General features: G+C 40.1%; 1 protein-coding gene across 12 annotated transcripts in view; it reads left to right on the forward strand.

Annotated features, from left to right (window-relative positions):
- DLG2 (discs large MAGUK scaffold protein 2) overlaps nt 1-22,483 on the forward strand; it is a 1,005,290-nt gene that overhangs the window by 113,013 nt on the left and 869,794 nt on the right. For all 12 annotated transcript variants that reach the window (XM_017735865.1, XM_017735859.1, XM_017735860.1 and 9 more), the window contains one exon: nt 10,442-10,584. In XM_017735865.1, coding sequence (XP_017591354.1) covers nt 10,442-10,584 — 143 coding nt within the window. The remainder of the gene's footprint in view (nt 1-10,441; nt 10,585-22,483) is intronic.

A 22,483-nucleotide genomic window follows, 5' to 3' on the forward strand; every position in this document is an offset into this window, starting at 1 on the left:
CGGGGGCGGACCTGGGCGGGGGGGGTGGGGGTGGGGGGGGGGGGGGGGGGGGTGGAGATGGAAGATGCAGCCCCATAGTCACACGTTTGACTTTACAAAGCACCTCATCAAAAATGATGACTGAGCTGTCGCTTAGTGACAACTGACTCTCAGGCTGCCTGGGATTGTGTGTTTTGGTATCAGAGTAAAATTGGTTATTGTGTACAGAAGATGATGCCTTGCTAAAAGGCAGAGCCTTGGGCTGAGCAGATGTGTATCCTTCCACTAAAGGGAGACTGGCAGGGTGTTTGCAGAGAAAGGGTAAGAGAGATGCAGAGGAGAAGATGTTCCTAGGTGAGACCTTGAAGAAAAAAGATTAAAGAAAGTAAAGAGTTGCTCTGGCAGGTCAAAGAACAAAGTTGTGTTTTAGTGTTTTGTTTTAGCTTGATATTTAAAATGATTTTCAAAAGGGGTTGTGTATGAAGATGTTTCTTTGTCAGGTGAAGAAAAAGGATAGGAAGAAATTACTATTAATTCCTTATAGATTGCCATGGAGTTTTCCTGAAAATGCTCTTGCATTGCCTTGGGAAAGTGTGTCTGATTGAAATTTCACTCTGTTTTTTAGCAAACTGGGTGCTTCTGGGAGATATCTGAGGGGAGTGGCCCCTGGCTGGGTTGCTGAGTATCTGCAGCTATCCCAAAGCCTGCAGGTCCCAAAACTTGTGCTCCAAGCACTAGGTCTTCAATTTACCCTGTCTACTCTCAACCTATTTATGTGCAACAGCAGCGGAAAAGCCTATATAAAACTAAACTGATTTAGGATTATGGAATTATACACTTTTTTTCTGGTTCTAGTCTGGTATACAGTATTTTCCTCCATGCTGGGAAATTGGCTTGCAGCTGGGTCCTTTCCAAGATCCAAAAAAAAGTTGAGGAAATATATAATCTGATTTTTTTTCTGTGACTCTTGCCTCTGAGATGAAAACATACATCCGGTTTTGATTTGGCATTTTACGGTCAAATTTTGTCAATTTTTCCTTATTATCCCTATTTAAAGAAAGAGTATCTTGAAGACTTGAGCAACAAACAAAATCACACAGCAAGTAAATGATATAACTGAATGGTTTTCCAGTATTGAAGCCAGTTGTTTAAGCACATGTTGGAACGATTCAGAGGAAAGTCTGTTGATGACTGCTGTGACAAACAGTGGGGCTGTGTGATCTTCTGACAGGATCAGAAGTGCACAGTAATAACTGTTAACTTCTGCACAGAAAATAGGGAAAATCTCTCCAGCAGTGGCTTTGAATCCAACTCCCCAAACAATGAATAAAGCATCATTCTGAAGGTATGTTATTATTGTTGTCAAGCACTGGAACAGGCTACCCGGGGAAGAGATTGAGTCACCATCCCTCGTGGTATTTACAAGATGTGTAGATGTGGCACTTGGGGACATGGTTTAGTGGTGGACTTGGCAGTGCTGGGTTAGCAGTTAGACTTGATGACCTTAAAGGTCTTTTCCAGCCTAAATGTTTCTGTAATTCCATGATTTTATACTACACGCAGAGGAATACACAGTGCTAAAAAAAGTGAAGGTTTCTCTTAAAGCTTATAGGAAAAGAATTTCATACAAACCATCATTTTTCAAAGAAAACTGTCATTTTCTGAAAGGTCTGTTCTGAAGCACAGGAAACCTTGCCTTGACCTCTTAGTACTTCCTTAGCTGTTGCCTTTGAACTAAAATTATCTGCACTTTCTGTTGATACAGTTTTCCATCAGAAAATATCCTGGAACAGGTTCAAGTATCTATCCTGTTGTCTGGAGGTACAAAACAGCCAGTGTGTGCCCGTGATCCTCTTCTGACTCTCACAGATTGTGTGTAGATCCACAAGCCCTGGATTGCCTGGTTAAAATGAAACCTTGCCACAGGATTTGGGGCTTGCTGCTCTGCTCTCCTGCAGCTTAAGCTTCAGGAAGAAGATGAGAAGGTCTGAGTGCAACATTTACTAATTTAATCTACAGTGGCCACTTCAGACTGTTTTTCTGTGCATTGTTGAACCTGTCTCCTGGGTTTTTGTCTTGTTCCATTGAAAACACTGTGTTACCAGCCATACTTACAAACCATAACATATTGTCAGTGGTGAATGCTTAAATCCATAGAATCATAGAATTGTTTGGGTTGGAAGGGACCTTTAGATCTAGACCAATCCCCCTACAATGATCTGGGACATCTTCCACTAGATCAGCTTGCTCAGAGCCCCATCCAGCCTTACCTTGAATGCTTCCAGGATGGGGCACCTACACCTCTCTGGGCAACCTGTGCCGCTATCTCACCTCCCTCACTGTAAAAAATTTCTTCTTTGTGTCTAGGCTAAATTGGCCCTCCTTCAGATGAAAACCATTATTCCTTGTGCCATCACAACAGACCCTATCAAGAAGTTTATCCTCACTTTTCTTATAAGCCCTCTCTCCTCATCCATTGTTACTCGTTTGTCAGTCCTGCATGTCATGGTAGGATACATCTGGAGTGGAGTTCCTATTTTTGAATAAGTGGCTAGAATGTGTAGGCAGAACTGTAGTAATACACTCAATATCATCACTGAAAAGGCTTAAATACTGACTTTACTCTCTGATTGATTGCTTTCTAGTTTTCACTTAACATGAACATCACTCACATAGAAAGGGCTGCAGCAATTATTTTGTCTTCTCTGTGCACAGCGTGTTGAATATTTTATTCTCCCTGCATATTGGACAGCTGCCTTTGAGGTGCATATTCCTAGCTGAGATTTTTTGGAGACCTCTGGTTGTATTTTGGATATATTGCAATAATGTTGCTAATGTACTGCAAAGCCAGAAGTACTCAAAGGATGTTTTTATATCATATATCTAAATAACTATTGGACATCAATTACTAACCATTCAGTTATTTGTTACAGCCTGTAAAGTGTTTCAGAACTTTTTTTGATAAAAAGATGTAATTTTACGCAGGTATGTACCTGCTTAGTAATGGTTCCTGCCTCCAGGAGCTTACAACCTAGATGTACAAAGAATCACCAGATTATCATTGGATAATTCAGTTTGGAAGATACCTCAAAATTATCTAGGCCAAATAAAAGGGATTTGCTGAAGCTTAAAAATCAAGACAAGTTAATAACAGAACCCATATTTCTTGCTGCCTACTTTGGTACATGTTCTACCAGAGAATGCTGCTTTTAATAGATTTAGGAACATTCATCAGCTGTAGGGAATTGGCAGAAGACTGCTTCCCTGGCTTGCGCTGCACTGTTTCACTGCCTGCATGGAATAGAGAACTTTTTCTCTCTTGCATCAACTCTTGCTGTTGGGTTGGCATCTACGTTTCTCGCGCACCAAAGGCTTGTGTCTGAAAACCTTGCAAGCAGGGCTGCTAAATTTCATTTGGACTTGAAATATCTTTGTGTTACCTCTGCCAACTGCAGAAATAAGCCTTGGGCTTTTCCTTTGTTGTTGAATGTGCCTCCACCTTTATTAGTGCAGACCCGAGGCAAGTACATGTGGAGCCAGGGGATGAGATGCAGCTGAAGTGGGCAAGGTGTTTTTGACTGCTGCTGCACTGAGGGATGCTATGGGAGGGAGGCTGGAGCTCCCCAGGACTGTGAAGCTATGAGCCAGCTTGATAACTGGAGCTCTGCCATTTCTCATGTGGGTCAGTGCCACAGGCCTGCTTTAGTTGAAAACACACCCAGTTTCAAGGTGGGTTTTAACTTCTCTTGCTTTTTATCTTCCCTCTCTTATAATGGCAGTTTTACTCAATATGGAAACATTTTACTTGAAAAAAACACACACAACATAATTGCATTGGGTGAAGCATGTTATTTAACCTCTCTTTGGACTGCTTCCATCAGCAGGGCCACTAAAGCTCTTTACTGGCAGGCTGGTACAGTCTCTGATCACTTCTCTGCTACTTGTACTGCTTGAATGAGTTTTCCTTCTTGAACAACATCCTGCACAATTCGCCTTACTCCTACCTAATAATTCAGACCACATGGCTGAAGCTGACCCAGCATAATCTACTCCCCAGGAAATAAAGGATGCCATTTAGACGTACACTGTAATGTTCCCTTAGTTAAGAAAAGGATTTACAGCAGGAGCCTGCAACAACTGACTTTATTTTGATCTGCAGTGTTCTGCCAGACAGTAGTCATTTGTGCTGGGTTACACAACATTAAAAGGTACACATCAGACACTATCCTACACATAGACAAAAAGACTGTCCCAAATTTCCCAGAAAGGGAACAGCTTGTGTTTGTGTGTTGCCTTAGACCCTCATTCCACCTTGTCCCTGGATGCCCTGGAAAAACAGATGGGACTTATACCGCAAAGCAAGTCAGGGCACTGGCACAGTATAGGAGAAATGAATTCTATGGCTAAGGACCTCTAGAAAGAGGAGAAAAAACCCACCCTTTCTTTTTATCCTACAGAATATTTGTTCCAGTTCCCAGTTTGGTTCTCTAGAAATATGATGCACAGAGAGCTCATTCCTTGGGTAATGGGATTCTACGTTGTTAATGCTATTACAGTTAATTGCAAAATTGTGCAGTTGTCTGCAGAAACAACAGACAACTTCTGCACATACTGGCATTTTGATGCCATTACTAAATCCTCTCAAGACATAAAGTGAAGGGGGTGGTAGCAAGATGTATGTAAGGAAATCTTCCTGCATTGCTAAGCACAGATGAAGGTAACAGCTTTTGGAATAGCTGTCAGCACAGTGGAGGTCAAAACATGTTGTAGGGGGTAGGTGTCTGCAAATTCAGTGGGTTTTGGATAAGGTTTGCTGCATGGAATAGTTTGCACTGCTCTTTTACAAGTGGCCACATGTACTGTCAAGTCACTGCAGAAGCAGCATTTGCTGACATATGCAGTACAACTTCAGGCTAAGCGATGTACAAGATTATCTTTTTAAGTTTAATTGCTTGTGTTGTATAAAATATAGATGGTATCAGAAAGCCTGGCATTGGCTTGTTTGTTACTGGAATACAGACTTTCCTCTTCTTCCCCTTCCTTTTTGAAATGCAAAAGAGGTACAAGAGATTTTTATCTCCATTTCTACTCTGGTTTTCTTTATGCTCCCTGTGTTCTGAATCCTGAGTTTGGTATCTTGTAAATCTGTCCAAGGCCTGGTTGGATGGGGCTTTGAGGAACTTGGTCTAGGGGAAGGTGTCCCTGGGCATGTCAGGGGCGTTGGAACTATATGATCTTTAAGATACCTTCCAACCCATATTATTCGGTGATTCCACCCTCCCTGCATAGCTGCATTGTAAACCTGCACAAGCTCAAGCTGAGCCATCTTGCATTTTGCACTTGTTATGATCTGTTTATAAAGAGATGCCTCTTCCCAAATTAAGGTGCAAATGAGACCATATGCTCAAGCCAAAAGTAAAAATTTTATTTAACATTATATGGGAGGTAGAGAGAGAGAAAGAGGGGGGAAGAGAAAGAAAGTAAGAGAGAGACAGATTAAATAGAAAGATACCACCACCCAAAGGATCCTGTGGCATCCCACTAGTCCTTCTTCACCCTGGTGGTGGGGTTACCCAAGTCATTCTTCTGTGATATCACCTTTATACAGTCCAAGTTCTGGGTATCCACAGGGTGTAGATGCCATTCCCATAACCTGGGATGTCATGTGTGTGAGCAGTTTTTCCTTTCTCACAGTTTGCCATGGTGGGACTTTTTGTCTGGATGCTAACCAAACCTTCATTTCTGTTAGGCCTGGAATGAGCTCCTTCCTGCTGTGCCACCTGTGCTTATCTCATGTTTTGTTGTGGTGGTTTATTTTATAGCAAGTTCCTTCTGTGACCTTGGCAGTGTTTTGAGACAGGCAACTGCATTCTGTAAGTCCTTAAGCACTTTATTACCTTGGAAAACTGATCCTTTGATGTTCTCACTCCATAACCCTTTGCATGGTTTGGTACATGCAAAGTGCAGCTCCAGGTCAGCTGGAATTAAAGAGAGAGATTGGGGTAATCCCAGCTGCTTGGTGCACCGGGATGTGTGTGCTTTGATGGCTACATTTCTGCATGTCCATGAAAGTACTGGGATGTATTTGGGACCTGCCAGTGCTTCTCTGTGTGGGTGGAAGTCATACAGATGCCAAAGCTATCTCATGTACTTCATGCAGCCTTGGGGCTACCAGCCGATTGTGCTGATTCACACAACTGAGGGGACACCAAGGGGACCAAGATGCATAACTAGGAACAAATGCTGATCGCCTTCCCTTTCTGACCTTAAATCACGCACACTAGTGAGTATATTGAATAAAGGAGAAAGCTTCTAAGAGTGAGAGGTTCCTGCCTTGTTCCCAGCACACTGAGGAATCATTCCCAATTTGCTTGTGCAGCTGTATCTGCCCTACCTAGCAAAGAGGACTTTTAAAAATGGAATAATGTTGTCTCAAATCCACTGGTGATTCTGAAGCTACTGTAAGTGGGTTATTGATTACAAAGGGCTGGACAGATCTGGTGTGCTCATTTGTGGTCCTCTGCATTTTGACCCAGCTGGTTTGCTTCTCTTTGAGGCCATGGGCAATTTTCTCAGCCAGCACTATATGGTTCTTAATGTTTGTTTTGCTTTGAAATGAAAGGAAATATGAAAGTCTATGTTGTTATTATTCTCTTCCTTTAATCTTTGCTCAGAAGTTAGTCCTCTCAGACCTTTAATCATCTGTCTTTGTCTGAATTCCCCTCAATTTAATTGTATCTTTCTGGTGCTCAACTGCTTACAGATGAATGAGGAATTGCATTGCTTTATCTCATTTTTTTCCCCTCATTAGAATGCTGGCAAAAGCCCATGGTCACACAAGAGAGACAGTAGTTTAGGCTATGCAACATTTTTGCCTTTTTGTATTATTTAACCCCTTTGCTATCAGAGCTCTGAAATGTTTCTATCGCAAATGGATATTGTGATGCATATAAATTAGAAGAGAAGTTGTACTGGAATAATGGTTGTAGGGCTGCAGCACCAACCACTCAAAAGTCAGAAAATGGCAGAGTTTAGGGAGCTTGTTCAGCTCTGTCTGATCGCACATTTTTCCTTTCTATGTAGCTGCTGTCTGAAAGAAAGGTCATTCTTTTATGTGAGTAAGACATTGTGTCTTCTCCAGTACTTATTCTTTTTCTAAACTAATTTTGTTTAAAATTTCTTTTAAAAAAAGTAAGGTTAGAGTGAGCACAAATCTGAGCATTAATATTTTTTTTTAAACAATAGTAAAAAACCCAAGACTTCAAACTGAGAAGTGTCTCCAGCTTTAGTAACAGACAGTGCTTCCTGACATATCCATAAAGGTTAGACCCTGCTCACTCCTGCACAGGTCTGTAAGGAAGGAGAAATGGGGACTCTTGGAGCTTGCCTGCAGAGAACAAATGCAGCCAGCTACAATATACTTGTCCATGAGCAGTTGCAAAATGCTACTGATATGTACTCTACCATGCTGATGTACAGAAAATTTGTTTTCCCACTTCCCCAGTGATGGAGTTATCCAAAATAAAATAAGTCATGGTATCTTTAGAATTACTTCATACTAGAATATATATATATATAAATTATTGTCTGCAATTTATATAGCAAAACTGACAATATTTTTTGGCTAGGCTAAAGGGAGAGCAACCAAAATTTATTAAATAAAGTAAGTAATCTCTTAAGAAGTAAATGAACAAATTCTGTTAGATGGAAAATCCAGTGAGATTCCCTGACACTTTAAACAAACATGAATTAATTGCTTAACAAAATGTTTGGAGCAGTACAGGGATTCAAACTGAAGATGTGTTTTGTGCTCACAAAGTTAATCAGTAGTAATATTGCCATTTCTACATGAAATCTGAACTTGTTTTCCTGGAATGGAGAGACTATAGTGCCAGGAAATACTACATACAGATTTAATTTGTGTAAGAAATGCCCCATCCCTGGAAGTGTTCAAGGGCAGGTTGGATGGGGCTTGATGCAACCTGGTCTAGTGGAAGGTGTCACTGTCCATGGCAGGGGGAGTGGAACTAGATGATCTCTAAGGTCCCTTCCAACCCAAGACATTCTATGATTTCTGTTTTCTATGATAAGATTGTAGACTTTTTGTTGAATTATTTTCCTGTAAACCCGCACTAGGAGACAGACTTATTTTGCTCATTTTGCATAACAATTACCGTGCCCCCATGACTCATTTTTATGACTGTGGTTCCAATCTTGATTCTATAGCTGCTCACTCCTGTTCTATCCTCAGTAGTATTCAACACTTTTCCCCTCCTAGTATGATGGCACCTCTCATGTAGCAGAGATTACTTGATAGAGCAGGTTTTACTCAGAGCAAATTACAAAGCCTGTTTTCTGCAAACCTTGACTGACTGCAAGTTTCTGGCTGCCCTTGTTCCACAGAAATGGCAATTTCAGCTTATGGAATTACAAAGCAACCAACTAAGTGAATCCTCTGTGCTTTCTTCTGTGACCGCATAAGTACTGAAGTGCTTTTCTCTGCACACCAGTGATCATTATTCCAGCAAAAGCAACCCGTGACTTCCTCAGAATAGATAAGAACCTTTACAAAGAGACTGAGGTTTTAATATTTATTTTGCACATGTGCATACACATGCAAATGTGGCTCACACATCATTTTTAATGAAAACACTAGGGCAAGATAGGCTTTAAAGTTAGGGCGAAAGCACCTTTCTACTGTTCTTTGACTGAATACTGTCAGCCCAATTAATACCCTGATAACAACAGTGATACCAGCTGAATGCCACTGCCAGAGGGCAATTTTTAGCTTATTTCTGTAAAGTATTTATCTAGAGATAATTACATATTAGCCTGATACGTTTTACTTGCTGTTGCAATACAAATTGACCTGGCATTGAACCATATATTACAACTGTTTCAATTGTACTATGAGCATTTAAAGTGACTGTAAAAAATTCCCTGTATCAAGAATGGAGAAACTTTCTTTCTCATTGTAACTGCCCTGTAGCTTTTTGTTTTAAAAATAGGTTTTAGTTTTAATGTGGAATTAAATGTTCGTAGTAATATGAAATATACATTCTTACAAATATATCTGTGAAATAAAAGTTAGTGTGGCAAGGAGGGGATTGGCTTCTTCTCCCAGGTAACCAGCAACAGGACAAGGAGAAATGGCCTCAAATTGTGCCAGGGCAGTTTCAGTTTGGATATTAGGAAAATTTTTTTCACTGAAAGGGTTCAAGTGTTGGAACAGGCTGCCCAGGAAAGTGGTGCAGTAGCCATCCCTGGAAGTGTTCAAAAAATGAGTAGATGTGGCACTTCACAGTATGGTTTAGTGGGCATGGTGGCACTTAGTTGAAGGTTGGACTTTATAATCTTTGAGGTATTTTCAAATCTGAATGATTCTATGATTCTTTCTTTTCCCATTGTATATGACAAATAGAGTACGTAGTAAGTTGGAAAGTTGTAAAATGAGTTACAAGAAAAGTTCAACTTTAGCTGTTACTAAAGAGAGGGAAGAGAGGCTTCTGATATGTGGCCACAGACTCAATGTGAGGGCAAGCACAGACCCTATAAAAAGCTTTTCCTTTGAGGTCCCAAGGGGTATCCAGGTAGATGCAATCTCTTTCTTTGTTATCCAGGGGAAAGTCCATTGTTATTAATTAAACTAATGTGAAGTTTATTTGTTCTTTGATAAGCCAATTATCTCTGCTAGATAATGTACCACCATTTGTGTATGACTATCTCACTAAAAACTTCTTGCCCAAGGAAGGAAACAGTTTTTTCTCCCTCTCCTTAGGTCATTACGTGCACAGGTTTCAGTAAAATTATTTTCACTACTGGATCTCATATATCTGATCATCTGATCATGGAAATAAGTGTGATAGAAACATCTGAACAGGATGTTTTAAGACCTGACTTGTTGCTTACTCTTGGTTGAAACCAAACATTACCCAGCCACTGCTGAATGGCAACACACTGAAGTGGTGAATCCACGAAGTCTTCCTTCAAGCTGTGCACCCCCCTTGAAAAAAATGCCAAATGCACCCCCAGATAGGGCTGAGAGTGATTCAGGTGCTTTGGATGGGTGTCAGCAAATTTCTCTTAAGGTATTTTACATTTGCAAATTTCTAGGTTACTGGTTAAAGCGATCTGTGACTTGCTTTTCCCTGTAAAAGGGTCTGTTCTGCCTATGTTGTTGAGGTGTGCCTGTAACATGTTCTTTGAATCTCTTCTTATAATGTTATTCCTTTACATTTTAAATTTCTTTTCCAAAGACCTCTTTAAAATGAGAATATAACTCAAGAATCTTACAGGAAATTTAGAAAAAAATCCTTTTGTATTGGTGCTTTCTACTAAAAATGTAGTACATGTTTATCATTATGATGATAATATGTAAGTGTGTATCAGCCAAAGGAAAACACCAGGGAGACAAAGCCAATATGGCAAATAACATCTTTTACTTGTCCCTCTTTACAAACAGATATTCAAGAGTTTTATGAAGTGACGCTGCTAAATTCCCAGAAAAGCTATGAGCAAAAAATAGAAGAAGCAAATCAAGTTGCAGAGAAATGGGAGAAGACAACATCTGCTACAGACCATGAAAATCTGCAGAAAAAACAGGAGGTAACTTAAAAGATTAAGAATTAAAATATATGTAATGAGTGATGTCTCAAACCTGAGAAAAGCCATGCAATGGTGCGTAAGATTGAAAGGATGGGTTAATTAAGGAATTAGATTAGGATGTGGAGGATATAAAGGCATATAGTGTTATCCCTCTGACCTTGATTATGTCGTGAACTTCTTTATCCTTTCAATGGAAATCTGTCAAAGGGAAAGTAGAAAACTTTCATTTTCTCATCCTTGGTGTACTTTATCTGATACTTGGTGTCTGTGATTACCCCCCAAAAGAGAATATATCCTCTCAGCTTGCTGATAACCCCTGAGGTTATAAATACTCCAGTGATTACATCCAGTTTTAATAGGAGTTTTCACATTGGGGTGAACTTTTCCACAGTCCAAGTTCACAGAGATCAACCAAAATAGTCTCTGCCTGAGGAACAGATACATATACACCTTTGCTTTTCTCCTGTAGCTAGTGGAAGAATTCAAAACCTTTCTTTGTCATCCCCAGCTCTACTCTGCCTTTTGCAGCCTCCAGATTATTATTAACTATGTTAGCAATCTAAACTGCTTGCCTCCACCCGCATTTGTACTTCAAAGACAAAAACAAACCCCACAGAAGCAAGCAATGAATTGCTCTGTTCTTAAACAGTGGAACAGAAATAGAGTGGGCATGGACTGCAAACTGCAAATCTCCAGACCAGAATTAAAGATGAGGGAAATGTATAAAAATTTTCATTGTTGTCATGGTAAGTGAGGCATTTCAAGTTTTAAAAGTTGTTGGAAAGAACTTTCCTATAGGCATGACTATTTTTAAGAGCTTTCCTTCTTTTTCAAAAATGTAAAACTCAGACAGAAATTGTGGTTCTACATGACATTTTAGATGTGATTCTTTGAAAAGATAAATCAGAATTGCAGGCGGCTAGAACAAAACTCTCTGAAGAAATTTACTGTAAAAATTAATTAGCAAAATATGCTTGCAGAAGTAATGAGAATGAGCGTTCTGGTTTTGAGTGAAATCAGAACAAATGAGTCTTAACATTAATGTAGGCTATATCCCATGAATGATTTAACATTTGAGTCACAGTTTGAAGGCACAGACAGCTAATATCTGTCTTTTTTTTTTTTAAGCACAAATCTTTATGCTTTAAAATGGTGAAAGGGTATTCCTGTTATCTCTTGGAGCATCTGGTGAAGACAGGGGACAGACTCTTTTTTTATTCTAGCCTCATCAAAGTATTTGACCCTCAACCCCATCTTCTTAAACTCATTGCTGCCTAAGAGGTGTGCTGCTGGCCCTGTACAGGGGAATTTGAACTTTAAATTCTAAGCTGAGAATAATAGATACAGGGCTAACTACAAATTTTCCCATTTTATGAAATGAGAAAATAATGTTCTGATTTAAAGGAAAACAATAGAAAACTATAGCATAGAGACTGGAATAGCCTTTTCAAGGCAGGGTGCTGGCAGTCAGAGTCCAGGGTACCATTTTCAAATTTGCTCTCCATAAATTTAATCAGTGTAATGGGAGAACAAAATATTTATTCCCTTTAAAAATCATATATGTTTTAAGGGTCCAATGCAAGCAAAAGAGATTGGAAGTGTAGGCTTTTGTTTTTTTCCTTCTGACACATTATTGGCAGTTCCGAGTCAGAACGGATTAGTGTGAGCTGGATGTACAAGCTGCTGTACAAATCCAAGACAGCTCTTTGCTTTCTATGAGAAATTACCTTATGAAAATATAATCAAATAATCTAATATATCACATCAACTCTTATTCATGGCCCATACCTTATGGTAAATGATTGTTTTGTACTTCCTTTTCTACTCAATTACATGTCCCAGATTTGGAAAGAAAAGGCCTGCCTTCCTTCATAGAATCATAGACTTATGGAATGGCTGTTGTTGGAAGGGACCTTAAAGATCATCTAATCCTGTGGGCAGGGACACCTGCCACTAGAACAGGTTGCTTAGAGCCCCATCCAGCCTGGCTTTGAACATTTCTATGGATGGGGCATCCACAGCTTCTCTGGGCAGCCTGTTCCAGTGCCTCACCACCCTCACAGTAAAGAATTTCTTCCTTATATCTAATCTAAACCTCCCATCTTTCAGTTTAAAGCCATAGCCCCTTGCCTTATCACTATATGTCCTTGTCAAAAGTCTCTCTCCAGCTTTCTTGTAGGCTCCTTTCAGGTACTGGAAGGCTGCAATAGGTCACCCCCAAGCCTTCTGTTCTCCACTCTGAACAATCACAATTCTTTTAGCTTTTCCTTATAGGAGAGGTGGTTCATGCCTCTGAGGATCTTTGTGACCTCCTCTGGACATGCTCCAGCAGGCAATGTCCTTGCTGTGCTGAGGACCCCAGAGCTGGATGCAGCACTCTGCTGTGAAAGCCCAAGGATAATCAGTCAATCCAGAGGCCATCCTCCTTTCATGCCATCCTCCTTTCATGCCTTGCACTTGAAACCTTTCTTGGCTGTCTGTATGTTATTTTTTCCTATATAAATTGGTCCTTTTTTGGTATTTATTTTCCAATCTTAATTGCTGATAAAAAAGAAAGCAGCTTTTACTGTCCAGGACAGGTGTCCTGTGAACCCTCCTTTGTATTTATGTACTTGCTTTTCTGAAAGTATAGATTTTTAGATAAGAGAAAATGTGTTAGGTTGTTGTTTGTAATACTGTTCAAATTTGCCATCTTGACTCTGTGATCACCACAGTAGTTTTTAGCAAACTGGTGCTAGATCTCACAGCATACTGGGGCTGGATCTTCATCTCTTTAAATAGACATGAAAGGGTCATTACCCATCCTATAATCTCCTATAATTCTCAGAGACTGAGAAGAGAGATGTCTCCCAGACTCAGAGACTGTAATTTGGAATGGCCTTTGTAAAAGCAAGTGAAAAGTCAGTAGAATATAAGATCTCACAATATGTATCAGAACCAGTTGCATCTAAATTTTTAGTGTGAATGCCTCCACATAGCAACCCATGGCTACAAACAGTGGAATTAACAGAAAGTGTTGGGGTTTTAGTGATAAATTGGGGGTTTTTTTCTCTACCTTTTTTTTTTTTTTTAAATTGCATGCTTCTAGCTAAAATCTGTGCTGTTTAGGTTTTAATTGTGCAGGACCCTGTAGTCCACAAGAAATTGATACATGTTTAGGTATGGCCTATGCATTTAATCCTTGCTTTTTGCTTCATCATTAACATCTTTGTTGGTTGTTTGACTAATCAGTGACTTCAATGTTTGCAGATGAAAAATGCAGTATTACCATCTCATTATTACTGCATTTCACCCTGTATAGAGACTAAATATATGTGTCAGTGTATCTGGCAGAGCTGTAAATATCATAGACCAAAATAATTCAAGTGGGTGGGTGTTAGTGAAAAGGAAGAAAGAAGGATCTATATGAATGTGTTTTTTGTGTGAATTTATCCATGTTGCTTTCCCTCCTGTAAACGCGACTTGACAAAATCAGCTGAAGTTGGTGGATAGTTTCAGAATCAATGAAACAGTTTTTGGGCCAAGTTTAGATTCACTAGAAATGTTTGTTAGGTTCTATTTGAAAAGGCTTTTTTCTTTCATATATTCATATAGAAAGCAGGGAATGTGACATATTGGGCACTAAATGAAAAAGTCCATCATGTTCATCATGATGTAGGATCTCTAGAATATAACTCTGAAGAAGACCTAAAATACCCCTCTTGTCCATTCTCTTGCCCTGGGGCAGATCAACTGCATTTGAACCGTTCCTGACATGTTTGCATAGTCTGTTCTATAAAACTTCCCACAGAGGAGAGTCAACTATTTCTGCAGGGAACTTATTTCCTCACTCATAGAAAATCTTTCCTGATGACAAACCGAAGTTTCTCTGTGTGCAATTAGAACCCATTAGGTTTTGTTCAATTAGCAGTAGACATGAAACAGGTTTTATTCAGTCCTGTTCCAAAAAGCACTTAAACACAATGCAGAATCATGCAGCATCATAGAATGGTTTGGGTTGGAAGGGACCTTAAAGATCATCTAGTGCCAGCCCCCCCTGCCATGGGCAGGGGCAGGTTCCAGTAGGCCAGGTTTCTCAAAGCCACCTCCAACTTGGCCTTGAACACTCTCAGGGATGAGACACCCACAGCTTTTCTGGGTTCCTGTGTCTCACCATCCTCATCATGAGGAACTCCCTCCTAATATCTGATTTAAACCTAATCTCTGTCAATGCAAAGCCATCACCCCTTGTCCTATCACTACATGACCTTGTAAATAGTCTCTCTCCAAATTTCTTGTAGCCCCTTTTAGGTACTGAAAGTCTGCAGTGAGGTCTCTCTGGAGCCTTCTCCCCAGGCTGAACAACCCCAGCTCTCTCAGCCTGTTTTCATAGGAGAGGTGCTCCAGCCCTCTCATTGTCTTCTTGGCCTCTTCTGGACTTGCTCCAACAGATCCACATCCTTCTCATGTCACGGATCTCAGAGCTCAGTGCATTACATGCCCTTATAACAACAAATGCTAGGTTGTAATGAAAAATCTTGTCTTTTGGGATAGAATATATTTAGTTGTCTTAGACTCTTCTCAAAGGAGCTATACTTAGAGGTATGAAATATTTTAGCTTCCAAAACAAAAATCCTTGAGGCACTGTGAAAAGCAATTAGTGTTGACAGCACAGGCACTATATCTCTCTCTATATATTTCCAGTATATATAAAAAAATTCTTGAGATTACTTTGCAAGATTTATTTATTAATGAAAGTACTAACTCAGGATTTGGGAACTGCAGGTTTTAATTTCTTACTGTTCTGTGCAGTTCCTGAAGGACTGTATGTGGAGTTTGAGAAGAGAACTTAACAACTAAGTCATGAAAGGGAACTGACAATTTACAGTGTCTGAGGTATCTCACCATATGGAGATATCAGTTACGGACCATATCTGTGGGGCACTGCATGGGCAGAAACAGTTGTTCAGGATTAAAGTCCACAAAACACAGACTGCACCTATAAACTTACAAGTAATGAATTCCAAAAATGGGACAAGATGTCATCCCCTTAAAATCTGCCTCATTAAGATGTTGATACCTTATCCTGAGGTCAGAATCATGATCGCTGTTCTGTAAACAGGACTGTAGCTAGATGTCTCTCATAATGTGTGCAAAGGTGCTGCTGATACATTTTGCCTTTTGAAGAAGCTATTTGGTTAGGATGTTTTCCAATGATGTGCAAATCCATGTTCAGCTCCCTTCTTGACCAGAGAGGAGCTGGTAGTGCTTCTCTTCTCACCCACAAGACTGCACTAAGAATTATGCTGGCAGGTATTATTTAGCTTTTTCTTGTTGGGTTGTTGCCTATTTGTGTGGAATAATTAAATAATTATTGGGACAGAGTACTGATACGTGGCTTTATAACTTAGAGTTTACGGCTATTACTTCTCTGATGAGTATTAAAGTCCCGGACATTTTGTCTTCTTTAGCATACCCAAGGGTGGAACCCTCACTCCCTAGCAAGTGCACAAACACCAGTGTTGAAAAGTCATAAATGAAAAGAAAGCCCTTCTCCCTGTTTTCTCTTCACTCTTTTCCACCTCCCCATTGTCACCATACATATATTTAAATCTGGAAGGGGGAGGATTTAACAGAAAATATTAAGAACTCCACTTCCAATGCCCACTATGTCCAGGGAGCCGTATGTTCATTTCTCTCAAACCGCATTTAGGGGATGCGGGATGTTGCCTTCAGTGGGAAGGTTGGTGACACATAGGGGAGGAAGTGTGGCTGGAGTTCACCTAACTGGGCAGGTTGTGAAGGTGTGCCAGAAACATGGAGTTTGTGGATGCTGACAGTGCTTAGACATTGGGCTGATTGATATGGCCCAGGCAACCTCATTTTGGGAACAAACAAATGCCAGGTGCCTTCCTAGAGAACATGGCTATGTAGATGTGACACTACAAAGATAACATGCCTCCAGAGTTTCCGAGGATTTCGACTGCTTTTAAGCTGAATAATTTCAAGTTGCAGTAATAAAGCATCTGCACTGGCTTAAACCAAGGAATAGTTATCCATGTAGCCTGGTACCTAGCTGCCAGTGGGGGCCAGGAGCAGATGCTCAGGAAAGAGTCAGAAAGGACCAAGCCTGTGTATTGGGTGCTTCAGCTGTTTTGCAAGTCTAATCTGAATTTGTTTGAACTAGAAGCACAGAAAGTGTTCAGTGCTGGGAAACTCAGCCTTACCTTATTTTATAAACATTCAGCATGGTATTCACCGCAGCTGACTGGGGATGTGTCCAATCTGCTGCTGGAAATCATCAAGACAGGATTTGTTTGTAATTTTGCCTCTGCCAAAAAGCCTCATTACTTCTTTGGACCAAGGTTTATAAGACCAGCATTCACAGCTTGAAAGCATTTTCTTGAAATTATGGCTCTTAAATTGTCCTTGTTGGAGAGAGAAGACTGTTTTCTTTTCACCCCTAGAAAATGTGAGATAGGGATTGAGCTGAAAGTGGTTTAAATTCAGGTCTTCCACTGCTTCGAGAAGTGCTCTCTCCCTTTCCACTTCCAGATGGGTCTGGGGAAAGGTATTCTCCATCTCTGCTGTCTGTGCAGCAGTATTAGTGGGTTCCTGGAGCCTGAGAGTGGGTGTGCAGTTCTGAGCCCAGCTCCTCAGCTTAGCAAATGGAAAAGCCTAGCCTCAACTAGCCTGGGAGAAAGCTTTCTTCCCTTCCAGGACTCTCTGCATTGCAGCAAACTATCACTAGCTAAAGGATTTCTCTCACTCAAACATTATGTATACATAATACAAAGATAGATACAATTGAAACTCTGAGATGTTTAGAAAATACAATAATGGAGAACACAAAACCACCTAGATGGAGGAATCCATCCAGTGAAACAAAAATGGAGTTGCTCTTTAGTGTGACAATAGAAACACTGCTTGAAGCTGCAGGCTTGTGCTCAGCTGCAGGCACTCATTAGAAGATATAATTTTACCCTTGTTTTAACCTCTGTATTCTTTAATTTGGTTTTCACTGCTGCTTTTTTTCTGGTCAGCAGTGTTTTAACCTTTATCTAGATGGAAAGCTGAGGTGAAGGAAAAGAACACTGCACTGTTGCACTTCCATATAAATCTGGCAACTGAAGGTCTGCGTGTTCCCGTATTATTGTGTGAAAAGACTATTTACTTATAGGGCATATGGTGCAGATACTTTTGCCATATTGAATGATAATAATTTGCAATTACTGTGCAAGTTTGGTCATCACACCCTGATCTCACATGCACAATCTTCATTCAGCACAGTGTGGGATCATTGCTTTGACATGGTCCCCAAAGATTCCAGTTCTTCATTTAATTCCTGTTGTTCCATGCATTTCTTATGTTTAGAGGCTCATTTTGCAAATATATTTAATTGCATCATGCAAAATGAATCCTCTTATATTTACTTCTCTGTCCTCTAAGTGCTGGCTTGTTAAAAGTTCCAGTAGTAAAACCCTTACTTAAAAATCTTCTGCCTGAAGCAATTAACAAACCATTAATCTGTTTCACACTAACAACTTGTCTAAAAAACATGGACCTGCAGCTCCTTCTATATGTGCCTATAAAAATTTTCTTCTTCTATAAAAAGTCTCTTCTCTGGAATTTTGTTTGTTTTCTTTGTTTGTAACTGGGTACAGCTTAATTTGTATGGCTTGATTTACTCCCAGGAGCCACATTTGATTCTGTTTAAGTGATTATACTTAATATGCAAGAGTCATTAGGTATGATCAACCATAATGTTTCATTAGAAGGGTTCAAAACATTGAGTTTTATGCATCTGTTTCTTCACTAGATTTAGCTCTACAGTATACATTTATCTGATCAAATGCAGTTTGTGTCTGTGGGTTGATTTTGTGCCAGAGCCAATTCCCAAGTAATTGTATTTTGCACTAAGTTCTCCTTCAAGGCAGCAGCAGTTTTTTTAAGGGGTACAGTGTAAGTGACATCTTGGTATGTGTTTTGCTAGTCATGTTCCTTTTGCACCCAAGGACGTGTAACAACCCTAACTAGATAATTGTTACACAACAATGCTGAAGCTTAGCTCCATGTTTGTTAGAAGTTTTTTTTTAATATACAGTAGCTTTACAATTTTTTTTATGCACTATTAAGGTTTTCTTTACTTGTAGAGATTATTTCATACGCTCCCCTTCTCAGCTGGGTTGACTAATGTTTAGAAGTGGGTAACTGCAAAGTCACTGTGTTATTAAAACCCTTATTTATTACTAGCTGCAGCTAAATGTCTTCCCCATACTGGGTATCCATGCTGGGTCTCTATTTATAAATTTGTTATTTGTTCTGTAGCTTGTCAATAACTTGAGTGCCAGAGAGTCTGTTAAATGTCATTTTAGAGTTGCTTCTGAATGTGTTTTAAGATGGTCAGGCCAATGTTTCCATTTTAAACCCAGTTGTATCTATGTGGAACAGTGTCATCCTGCGGACAGAAACGCTCTTGTGATGCTGAGAGTAGGGCAACATGCATATCCTGCCACTCTCTAAACAGACAATTTCTGTCCCACTGGACAAGGCTTGGAACTAGACATCATTCTGCTTTGCCATCTCCTTGTGTCTGCATAGTTAGACGTGCTCATGATAAAAAGCCTTTTCCTTTGTTTCCTCTCACTTTTTCACAGTGCAGCAGAAAGGAACTTGGGGGTCCTGGTCAATGGCAAGTTGAACATGAGCCAGCAGTGCCCTGGCAGCCAGGAGGGCCAGGTGTGTCCTGGGGGGCATCAGGCACAGCATGGCCAGCCGGGCAAGGGAGGGGATTGTCCCACTGGGCTCTGCACTGGGGCAGCCTCACCTCGAGTGCTGGGGGCAGTCTGGGGCACCACAGGATAAGAAAGATACAAAGCTGTTAAGAGAACATCCAAAGGAGTGCTGTGAAGAGGGTGAAGGGTCTGGAGGGGAAGCCTTATGAGAAGTGGCTGAGGTCACTCAATCTGTTCTGCCTGGAAAAGAGGAGGCTGAGGGGAGACCTCACTGCAGTTACAACTTCATCACAAGGAGCAGCACTGACCTCTTGTCTCTGATGACCAGCAGTACCACTCAAGGGAATGGCCTGAAGCTGTGTCAGGGGAGGTTTAGGTTGGATATCAGGAAAAGGCTCTTCACCCAGAGGGTCGTTGGGCACTGGAACGGGCTCTCCAGGGAAGTGGTCACAGCACCAGCCTGACGGGGTTCAAGACGTGTTTGGACAACTGAGGAACATGGTGTGATTCTTGGGGATGTCCTGTGCAGGGCCAGGAGTTGGGCTCCATGATCCCTGTGGGTCCCTTCCAACTGAAAATATTTCATGATTCTATGATTTTAGTTTAACATCACTATCACATTGGTGTGCCTTGCGTGAGGGTTTAGAGGACTCACTGGTTTCATACGTCCTTTTTTGACAGGGAGATCTGATTGTTTAGTTTAATAATTGTTTTCTACTGACATTAGTGGGATGGATCTGGGATCTTGATATTAAATTAAATCAGATCAGCATTGATGAAAGAGTCACATCCTCCACAACAGGTTTATTTGGGTTTATTTTTTTTCACATTTACATAATATGCCTATCAAACAACCTCTAGGCAATTTTTTTGATCTGTGATTTGTTATTACATCTGCAAAGGATTGGGAGCAGGCCAGAACAGCTGCAAGGGACCAGAAACAATAATTTTCCCCGATGAAAATGTGCCTGAGTATCAACCAGCATACAGAATTAGCCAAACTTTTAATTAAGCTGTGAGTCTCTATTATGATAAGCATTGAGGTCAGACTATTGTGTAAATTCCACTTCTGTGTATCAAGGTCAAAAATTATAGATCTAGTTTGAAAATATCACTTGACAAAAAGCTCTTGCAGTTTTAACATATTTTTTTCTAAAGTAATTTTCCTAAACCCTGGTATGTTTCAACAAGGGAATACCAGATTAGTCTGAAAAAATAAAAATAAAAACATAAAAATATCAGACTGTCCCAAGAGACTTCTTCCACAGGCTAGCAGTTCCTCTGAGGAGTGTGTGATATAATTCATTCTTTCTAATAAGATTCTGAGAAGTTATATTTTAACCACCGGCAAAAGCAAGTACATCAACTCCTAAAGTATACTTCTTTGTCCTATAAAGCTGTAAGGGTTCTGTACAATTGATATTCAGGGATGAATGTACTCTAGTTAAGATTCACTCTAAAAATATTTCAGAACAATTTGTCTCACATTTATTAACTCTGATTCTTCACCAAACTGAGCAACTAAGCAAGAGAATTCACTGCCCTCCATGTGCAAAGGACACAGGTCTCCACAGAGAGGTTTAAGAGTCCATTATATATTTCTGAAGTCTACCAATACTTCTTTATTAAAATGTTTCTTAAATAGTTCCCAAGAATAACGAAAGATATCACCCCAAGACTTCTGGATCATATAAAGGTCACCCTGGGAGTGACTTCTTGGATAGATGAATGTGTCTGCTCAGTAAGATAATTATATATGAAAGAGAAAATATCCATCCTCTTTTGTTTAGTTTTTTATAATCTGGAACAGATACTTTCAGGTTTTAGCAAATAGTAAATACAATCCCTGAAGTAACAACCTGGGAAATTAAAGGGAAGCTGTCAACTTGAAAAAATAATTTATCTCCACAGTTTTTGGTTTTTTTTACAATACAGTTACAAATACTAGACAAGTACTAGAAACATGGGACTTCATGCATTTTCAGCTTGTACATTTTACACGTTTGCTTGTCCTTGATCCTCACTCGTACCACTTTAATCTGTTTCAGGTTATAGTGAAAGCTGTCCCTGGTTTAGAGATGAACGATTTACTGCTTGTTTGCCATTATAATATTTAGCTGGATTGTGAATTAAGCATTTGTCTAGACCTTTGTGTACTATGAAGAAGTGAACTTTACCCTTTGTCACTCTCCTCCTTCTTGAAAAGAGCCTTTAGGAATATGTTTCTTTTTCCTATGTAATCTTGATCCACTTACCGGTCCAAATGGATAATCTTTTCATAGAGATCACCTTCTGAGCTCATTTCTCTAACCATATTTGCCTTGCTGTTGGAAGCCTCTGTTAAATTCTACCCTTCCACCATCAATTACCACTCTGTCCTACTCCTAAGGTCTGTCATGTCTCTGCATTCTACTCCTGTACTTCACTAACTCTTGACTTCCACATCTGCTTCCTCAGCTTTTCACATATTCAGTGAAGAACGTTCCTGGTATTGTCACCCCCAGTGCACAGAGGCTTTTCAGAGAGAGTTATGAGACTATCTCATTTCATCTTCAAAATCGTGTTTTGTCCCAAAAGAGAGGTGGTTGCAGTCGTAGCAAGCATTCCTGATACAATATTCTCCTCCACTTGATCAATATTGTCCCACCATTTGCTCTTGTTTCTCCAGTTTCTCTTGTCTTTCTCTTGTCTTGAACTGAAGTGGACAGTTGAATAGAGCAGAACCCTCATGTAATATCCCAAACCAGATCTTGTACTGGGTATTGCCCTATGTCTCTGTGTGGTGCCTATTTCCCTCCCAGCCCAGAAAACTAGTTTTACAGATGAGTTCTGAAATGGAATTTTTAAAATATAGTTCAAATATCTCATGTCTAAAAAATGTCAGGTTAGCTGGATCTCACACTTCCATAAGCCTGCACAGACCTGCACAATGCCAGTGGAGAAAAATGATTGAAGCTGCAAATGCGTGTCCGTGCCTTTGAATGGGTTCAGCATTCTGGCTGCACCTCAGGTGATGTGTCTGGTTGCTTGTGCTTTCCTGACATGAGGGCAGCCTTGTTCCTCAACAGCTGTAGCCCAAATAGTGGTGTTCAGTTCATTGCTGTAGCTGTATATCATTTCTTCTCTGACAGGACAAACCAAAATGATGATGTTTTCCCAGGTCCTCCTGTTCTTTCCAGAAGTGT

The sequence above is a fragment of the Corvus brachyrhynchos genome, unplaced genomic scaffold, assembly GCF_000691975.1.
Source record: "Corvus brachyrhynchos isolate BGI_N302 unplaced genomic scaffold, ASM69197v1 scaffold44, whole genome shotgun sequence".
Lineage (NCBI taxonomy): Eukaryota > Metazoa > Chordata > Aves > Passeriformes > Corvidae > Corvus > Corvus brachyrhynchos.